Source organism: Pinus tabuliformis, chromosome 7 (genome assembly GCF_031772625.1).
Source record: "Pinus tabuliformis cultivar Carrire ecotype Pingquan chromosome 7, CPIR1, whole genome shotgun sequence".
In the NCBI taxonomy this organism is placed as follows: Eukaryota; Viridiplantae; Streptophyta; class Pinopsida; order Pinales; family Pinaceae; genus Pinus; species Pinus tabuliformis.
Window position 1 is genome coordinate 1,907,624,876 of NC_142293.1, and position 9,785 is coordinate 1,907,634,660.

At 33.9% G+C, this 9,785-nt stretch overlaps 1 protein-coding gene and 1 pseudogene across 1 annotated transcript; one reads left to right on the plus strand and one right to left on the minus strand.

The window, feature by feature from the left end:
• Positions 1-4,300, minus strand: part of LOC149256114 (uncharacterized) — a 40,059-nt pseudogene extending 35,759 nt beyond the window's left edge.
• On the plus strand, positions 4,299-5,405 carry LOC149256115 (nuclear transport factor 2-like). The gene has a single exon (XM_089455230.1). The coding sequence runs from the start codon at positions 4,299-4,301 to the stop codon at positions 5,403-5,405; it is 1,107 nt and encodes a 368-aa protein (XP_089311356.1).
• Positions 5,406-9,785: the final 4,380 nt, after the last annotated feature.

The following is a 9,785-nucleotide window of genomic DNA, read 5'->3' on the forward strand; positions in this document are numbered from 1 at the left end:
TGCAATTTTTCCATAAAATTATCCCATCTTTCTATGCTCTTAGTATTACTATTGAGGTCCTTTTAGTTATTGTAAGCATCATGTAATCCATTAGGCTATGAATCCTAATCTAGGAATAGGCAGGGAAAACAAGTGCAAGTCAAATTCAAAAACTCACAAAGGAGAGAGAGAAATGGAAAAGCCTACCAAAGGAATAGGTTCACCCTCTAGAGATAATCCATAAATACCCCATAGACCAAATAATGTGCAAACAAAATAGACCACATAGGGATTAATAATTATAATGGAGAGAAATTAGGGATTAAATGCTAGGGATACTAAGAAACTAACAAAAAATAGATTAGTGCTAGATCTAAAATGTGATGAGAATAACGAAGAAAGATATTAATGGTGTTGACAAGGAATATAAATGTACAAAGTGTTGTTTGCCCCAAATTCTCTAAGCTTAATGTTCTCCACCCAATACCATAAGACAAAGTCATTGTAAGTGACCAACTTTGTGATGGAAATCTACAAGAAATTGGGGAAGGAATTCAAGCATACCATGAATGCTGTAGAATATATCAGCAATCAACTAGCCCAAATACTACATATTCCAATACCACCTACCATTGTAACACAAAGGATAGGCCATAGAAATCTCATTCTCGTTCTCCTTTATAGTTAATAAAGATTGTAAGTATTTGTTAACTCAAGACAGGTTGTCTGTGATAGCTAGGGGGTGTCTTATCGCAACCTCATTTACCTTGCATGAGTGGGAATTCATTAATTTTCTTAGTTATTGTTTGAATAGTTGGACATTTTTATTTATTCCTTTTCATTATTATAAATTAATCCATAATATGAATAAAAGTACCTAGTCATACATCTCAAATAAATGAGCTGAAAAGAAATCATAAAATTTAAGTAAACTATTGTTGTGGCACTGTACAAAGGAGAATGGGGGAGATTTTGAATTAAAAGATAATGAAAGATTACTTACATTAACAAATTAAAGCATGTAATAATAAAAATGAGCTTTCAATATAGGTTATAAATAAAATATTTCAATATCTTGGTTAATTTCACATCAACTTTATATAGAGATAACATAATAGAAAGTAAAAAAATATAATTTCATTTATGATTTCTTCGTACCTTTTAGTATGAGATATGGGTAATTCCTTCACTACTCATTATGGAGTTCACAAGTGACATCTACAAATAATATTGGTATCACAATGCAATATGAATGATATGTGTATTTCATTTTGTGTTTAGTTGACATATGGTGTGCACATTGTGAGCAAGGGTTTGGCTTGTGATGTATTCGAGAGCCCCCAACCAAATGAGTATTTCACAGGAAGTCAACATTCTGAGTAACTCCTCAACCCGGGGTGCCACTTGAGGAAGTGAGAGCAATACTAGCTACTGAATCTTCCACCGATACACAGACCACTGTTTAGAGCAACAAACAAATAATTTAACAAGAATCATAAATAAAATATTTCAATGTCCATATTAAGTAATATAATTGTATATCATCTTTAAGCGAGAGAAAATAATCAAAAGTACAATTTTTTGTATTCCATTGTGAGAGATATTTGTATATTAACTAGAGAATCCATATAAATGTAATGGATGGTAAATGTCTATAGACATCAATCTATGAGAATGATGAAAACATTTACTAAATAACACATATGACATTGCTAAGATTAAAAAATTCATAATAATAAACCAAATTATGGCTTTATTTTAAATTATTATTACTACTATTCTCATTATTATTAGCTATACAACAATATTAATATATGTGTTAAAGGTATATACATCCTCCACATTACCTTCAAAACTCTTATCTCGTGATCTCTATCATCTACCTATTAAGTATTGATAGTTAAATTAAAATTCTAGAAGCTTTATTCCAAAATAGAGATTCTTAATTGAACAATGAACAAGATCATCCCTAGAGGTGCTTTACAACCTAGTATGGGGAGATGTTGTCACATAAAACTAAAATAATATATATATATATATATATATATATATATATATATATATATATTAAGAAATATATTTATATTGTTGACGTAGATGCTTTTTGTAAATTTTGCTAAAATTCACCATGACAAATTTACATATTTGGAGCCTCTATGGACTCTTCTTTTAATTTTTTTCACCATGGTGAATTAGTAAGTGTTGGAGTAATCTCAAAGAGGTCCAAGATTAACATGGAGGATGTGGCTATAACACTAAGATTATAACCAAGTGTGAGTAATTTAAATATACAAAAAATTCATGACTTAGAAAGAGCATGGGGGAGCTACTCCTTGAGCCTTATCATAATGAGCCAAAGATATCACCACATGGGATTTCAAAAAGGGTGGAGCCTATAACATCCCATTCTCTATAATAGGCGCACACTTAAACAAGAAGGATATAAACATTACAAGGAGATACTCATTTTGACCTTAACATGACACAAAGGGAAATTGAACTTGGGTAGGGAGGATAACAACATTTATCTCATATATATGTCTATGATTCTATTTGTGTGAGGATGTACTTCTAGTAGCTCTCAGAAATGTATGAGAGTCCCTAGAGTCCCTTAGGAAAAAACATGTCGATATACATGCTTTTGTCCTCCACTAGTTCTCAAAGAGAAATAAGATTAAACCCATTATATTGATCATTTTGAGCTTAACCTATCACATACATGAATTGAGATGAGGATGATATCTATATATATAAAAAATTTAAAGAAATCAAACCCATTTTAAAAGGGGTTTTATCAAAAATTTAGAGGTGATTTAGAAAACTAAAATTAAATTTCTTAACATGGAATTAAATTATATATATATATATATATATATATATATATATATATATATATATTAATTAAAAAAAATAACTAAATTCATAAGGTTTTGAACTAATAACTTATGCCCAACTATTTGAAACTTCATTGGCTAATCCTTATGAGTTCTTAAAATAGTTAAATTCATTAGCAAATAAATCATTGAATGTTTGAAAAAAAACTAAAAAAACAATAAAAATAAAAATGTGATAGAAGTGTGACATAATGATATTCTTTAATATTTCTAATTGATTTAATAGTGGTTCCTACTCAATTAGTCTAGCGGTAACATAACTTTCTTACTAGGTTAATGCATGGCCTTCTAAATTCAACTAAGGGGAAGAGATTCTTTTCTCTTCAATAATTGCATGCACACTTAAATAAACATGGAGTTATTGTAACCATTGATTGAATTTAAGGGTGAAAATCTCAACTCCTCATAACCACTAGATAGAATAGAACTGCCACATAATGATATTCTTTAATGTTTCCCATTGATTTACTCATAGTTCCTACTCATTTATTCTTGTGGTAACATAACTTTCCCACTAGGTTAATGCATGGCATTCTAACATATGTGGTCCTACTTTTGAGTAGATCCGAAAGGGTGCAAGCCCTCACTTCTCCTTGAAAATTATTCAAATGAAACATATACAACATTAGAAACATAAAGCATGTTCATGATATTAACTTTCGATGGTATGATTTGTTTAAAAAATAATTATTATTTATAATTTATTGTTTACATGGATAGTAGTGTATTAAGATTTATCTCTAAATTAATTATATTATATTAAATATTTTATTTCGAATTAATTAATTAGAGAAAAAGTCATATGAACACTTCTTATATTGTACATGTGATATTGATAAGTCATGGTAAGGACAAGCCATAATAAAGACCCCTAGTTTTGATAAACTATAGTAACCGCCCATGATATTATTATAACATTAATTAAATAATATTAATTTTAATTTTATAATTAACCACCTCCTTAATTTTCGCTTTCTTTAAAAAAAAATTATGTATAATTTATTTATGTGACTATCCTGTAGTTGACTAAATCTTCCTGATTTTAATTCTATTATATTATTTTGCAATAGACGTAACAAGCGTTACTAATTTTCGCTTTCTTTAAAAAAAAATTTATGTATAATTTATTTATGTGACTATCCTGTAGTTGACTGAATCTTCCTAATTTTAATTCTATTTTATTATTTTGCAATAGACGTGACAAGCGTTACTTAACCAGAAACTTTATATAGTGACAAGTTACTGAGCACATAACATCAGTTACTGAGTTTTTGCCCAGTCTCTATATACCTATACCTGCACCAAAAAGCTGCGCTTACTTTCCCTCTGCTCCATCCCGGAATTTGAAGGAATTGAGCTAAATCTTCTTCAATTACCTCTGAGCTCGAAATGGCAATGCAACAAGAAAACATGGCCAGAACTCCCATGGTTCCCAATGCAAAGATTGTTGGGTTTGCCTTTGTGAATCAGTATTATAATGTTCTTCTTGCTTCCCCTCAGTCGCTATACAAATTTTATGAGGATCCCAGTATACCCACTCGCCCATCCCTGAACGATCAAATTATTTCACTTACTACTGTCATTCAGCAGCAGATAACGTCTCCAGACCACAGTAGGTTTAAAGTGGAGATCAAAACGGTGGATTCGCAAGATTCGTACAACAACGGATCAGTGGTTCTGGTAAGTGGGTCAATTACATTTATAAACAATGCAACACGCACCTTCACGCACACCTTTTTCCTGGCTCCTCGGGAAAACGGGTACTTTTTAGTGAATGATATTTTCAGGTACGTGGATGAAGAACCCCATCAACCAGAGCAGAATTTGGTCCCAACAAATGGCTACCCTAAAGAACAATATGCTGCCCAACCTGATCCCGTCTCAGAACCAGTTTTCAAGTCTGAAATAGAATCTCAGGAGGTTCAGACTGGTGTGGTTGAGCAACCCACAACAATGGCGGCGGAGGTACAGATTGCGAGGACAGAAGTCGCAACAAGATCGGATGGGCAGTTCCATAAAGTCACAGAAAATGCAGCAAAACAGATAGGGCAGCTCCATAAGGTCGCAAAAAATGCAGCAACACAGACAGGGCAGTTCAATAAAGTCGCAAAAAATGCAGCAACGCAGACAGGGCAGTTCCTTAAAGTCGCAAAAAATGCAGCAACGCAGACAGGGCAGTTCCATAAAGTCGCAAAAAATGCAGCAACACAGACAGATGCCTTACCATCTAATCTTAACCCTATGAAAGATCAAAGCACTCTAGAAGAAAGTGGGTGCTCTATTTTTATCAGCAACTTGCCTGCTGATATTACGCCTACACAAGTTGAAGTAGAGTTCAAGGAGTTTGGGGCCATTAAGCCTTGTGGGGTTCAAGTGAGGAGCAAGAGAGGAGGTAGATCCACTTACGCATTTGTTGAATTCGAAGAAGCAGCTTCAGTCCAGGCTGCAATTAATGCATCCCCTTTGCCAATGGATGCGCGCAAAGTATTTGTGAGTGCGAAACGTCCAATTGCGGGTAGAGAGGGTTACTGAAATGAAGAAGATGTGGTGGCGATTCCTATGGTGCTCAAGTATAGCATATGGGAGATGAAGTTCAAATTTTGATACCGTTTTAAGCATTCTATGTGTTTGTTCTGTCATTTTGATTATCATAAATGTAGTTTTCTATTCATCTATGTGTACGTAATACTATATTAATTTCTGCAAATAATACGATCTCACATGAAGCATCGTTTAGAGGATCTCACATGTTCTTTATTGATACATTTCTATTATTTTGTATGTGAAAGGTTAACCGTGTGGAAGCATAGAGGGATAGATTTTATTATTTTTTAAAGAAAAATTATTTGCCCGCTATAGCTGATATACTTTTTAAAGTAAAATGGTGGCAGAAATTTAAAATCGGATATGTTTTTATTATTTGGTACAAGAAAAGAATTGTTATTATATTATACTAAGTATAAGAATAGATACATTTTTATAGTTTTTTAAATAAAGTTTATTTTTCATTAAAAAATAAAGGAGCTTTTTATGTAGTGTATTTTTATTTTTAAAATAATAAAATATTGAATTTAAAAAATAAATAAATTATAGTTTATCTCTTGACATAATTATAGTTTAGCTAGATGCATGTTGTAATGAAGAATTAATAAAGTATCATAATAAGAATTCACATGTTATTAGTGCTTGACGAAAGCATGGTTGGGAATGGAAATGGTGGGGTTAGCATTAGTTTTAGCAGTGACCAAAGTTTTTAGAATCACAATGTATATTCCATAGTGCAAACTATTTTGCCACCTTATTTGGCCTCTTCTGTCTGAGCAAACTTTAAGTTTTTAGAATCACAATGTATATTCCATAGTGCAATCTATTTTGCCACCTTATTTGGCCTCTTCTGTCTGAGCAAACTTTAAGTTCAGTTTCCATTCACTTAGAAATTTTTCGTTTCAATTGATTAATAATAACATTACTAGCTAAAAATTTATGTTAAAATTATATGAACATATATTTTGTAAACTACAATGTGTTTTACCCATGGCTCACAATTACCCATAGCCTTTGTGTTAAGTTTAGCTATGTTCTATGCCTAGTGAAATTTATTTCAATTTTCATATTTAGCCAATCCAAGACAAGAGGACACAAGATGTGGCACTAGCTAGGGACAAATCTTGAGATAGAGAGATAGTACATTTACAACTGAAGTCAACACTTTGACTTATTTAGATCAGAGCATATATCATGTCTAAGAATATGATAAGTGAAATTAATTGAAGACATGCTGCTTCAAGTGATTCTCCAAGGTGACTCATTCACTTATCATTGTATTGAATCTACTGTGCCTCACCATGCTGCACCACCATCATTACAATGCTGCATCTCATCATGCTTCATCAATTATGATGTTACCCATCACTCTACTGCACCATGTGTTTGCCTTTGTTGCACCATGTGTTTGTTGCACTTAGCTAGCTTGTTATCCCTTGCTTTCTTGTTGTTGGGAGCATGATTATTGTCTAGCATGCTTGTTGTCATGGTAGCTGTAATTTCTCCACTAAGTATCATGTTGTTGTCCCAATGTGTTATACTAGCAGCACTATGAACTTGCTATATCATATTGTTGTACCTCACCATTTTGCTGCATCTCATTAATCATGCTATAGCATTCATCAACATGCTGCAGCAATATATTTGTGGCTTACAACATCATGCTTCTTCAATGTATCATCATTGTTTTCTCCATCCAAGTGAATGTACTATTATCAACACAATCCTAAGATGTGTTGCCTTGCTGGATAGACTTCAATGTATACCCTTCAGCACTCTTCTCCATGTCATACAAGCTTCTTTCACACCTTCCTTCCTCCATGGCTATGACTGGGGCTTGCTTGAATAGTATTCCTTTATATCACCTTGAGCACTGCAGTTAGGGAAGAATAGAGCTGAGTATAGGGCAGGGTAGGGCTCTCCATAGAGCTGTGTATAGGGTAGCGTATGGCCCTCCATAGAGTTGTGTATGGGGCACCGTAGTTCTCTCCAATAGAGCTGTGTATAGGGCAGCATAGGGCTTGGGGAGGCCTCTCCATAGAACTATGTATAGGGCAGCTTAGGGCTCTCCATAGAGATGTGTAAGGGTAGGGCTCTTCATGGAGCTGTGTATAGGACAACATAGGGCTCTTGAATAGAGTTGTGTATAGGACAACATAGGGTTATCCATAGAGTTGTGTATAGGGCAACATAGGGTGCTCCATAGAGCTTTGTATAGGGAAGCGTAGGGCTTGGGTTAGATCTATAACAAGTGGAATGAGAGCACTTTCTTGGGCAAAAGTGGAGAATTTTTTTAATTTTTTTGCAGAAACTTTCTCGGATGGTAGATGAGATCTATATATTTTGGGGCAAAATACGCAAAATTTAATTGCACATTTGGATTTTTGTAAAAAAATACCTGATTCCAAAAAAAAATTCGGTCAAATTGGAGTGGTGATGAAGGAGATATCACTCATCTAAAAATTAGTGGTGTTGCAAATATTTTTTCGGGGCACATTTAAATTTTTTGGGGCAAAATCTACAAAATCTAATTGACAATCTAATTCTTTGTGAAAAAATACCTCATTTCAAAAAAAAAATGAGGCGAATCAGAGATATCGGTAATTTAAGATCAATTCTTTTTTTTTTCAGAATTTTTGGTGACAGCGAGAAAGTTGCAGCACGGATCTGAAATTCTAGTGCCTAGATCGGGATTCCTAACACATGGCCACATGCAGAATGGTTTTTCCATTTCCAAAAATAGGTCATAATAGGGATTCTGAGCAATATTGACTAAACTGTGACAATTTCAAATTTTCCCCAATAAAGTGAATCTTTCTCAAACCCTCTTCGTGGAGATGTTATATTTTACAGGGAAAGATAATGGTCCTACTACTGAAGAAGTCATAAAACAAAGAAAGATCATATATGGGAAAGATTGGAAGAATTTAGTGTGGTTTGGTTTCAAAGATGAGGCTACCAAATGGTGGTTCTCAATTGACAACAAGTAGTTGACCAAACTTTCAGATGCAGAACTTGAAAGAGTCTTTTTAGACAAATGGTATCAGTCTAGAAAAAAGGAGAATGAGACACGTAAGGGGTTATTTTCTATGGGTGTATGCTTATTGCAGGTTCATGCATTGATTCAAAAGAGGAATATGGTTGTGTCTATAAATCCTAGTTGCAAGCATAATTTTATCAATGTTAATTTGGAAAAAAATTGCAAGTTCCAGCCAAACACATTGAAAACACAGAGGTTGATGATGAGGATGTTCAAGTTTATAATGATTTGAATCTTTCTATGGATAAGTATGTGTTGCATGGTGATTTTTATACTTCAGATATAGATAACATGGATGTTGTTTTCGAATATCATCACAAATCTCTAAGGACACTTACACATTAGATGATGAGTAGTTGATGATCGAAAATCAAACACAAATAGAGGTTGAATCAGAAAAGGTTATAGGTGCTGACACATCAGATGAGGGCTCAGTGGTTGAATTAATATTAGAAGATAAGACACCACAGCAGGCACCACAAGAGGCACCAAATAATAGTCAAGCTCTAGTAAGGGGTGAATTAAAGAAAAAAAACATCGTGGGTTAAAACTTTAAGATATCATCACCCACATCACCCCACAAGAAAACAACAAACAAGATGGAAACGAATTAGCCACAAGGACAACAACCCCCGAATGACAGATAGAGAAAAGCAAAGATGCACCTACTACACATCAACATAGAAGAGCTGCCAAGGTCAACTTCCATCTCAAGTGAGTGAGGCACGAGTGAGATCGAGGGTTCACCTTTCTCTTTGATGGCTAGATCCACATGCATAGTACTAGTGGACTATTCTTTTGAGTAGATCTTATTATTTGTGTTCTTCCCATGTTTCGGGGACAAAACATGTTAAGGTGGGTGGAATGTTATATACCTAGGGGGGATAATATGGGGTACAAAGGGAAGTACCCAAGGGAATAATGTAGTAATGGGATGGGCCATAGTAATAAATAAGGTGGTTAACCCGTATCATGTAAGGGACCACAAGTAGTTTGTAATAATGTAATGGCCCCATGGTATTAGATAGATGGTATTGAGGGAACCATGGTAATGACCCATGGTATTGTATGTATGAGGCCTATATAGAGGCTAGAGACTCCACATGGAGGGGCGTCAAAGATTATTGTATGAACAGGCATATGGTTTGTGGAGTGTTCTCCTTCCTTAAGGAGTGAATGTATGGTGTTGCCCTACCTTAAGGGTTTCATCAATAGAGAAAAATTTCTATCCATATTCAAATCTTATTATTTCTTGGGTTTATTTCCATTATCATATATTTTTGGGTTAGATTTATAACACAAACCCCTCTGGTTGTTCCAAACCTGTG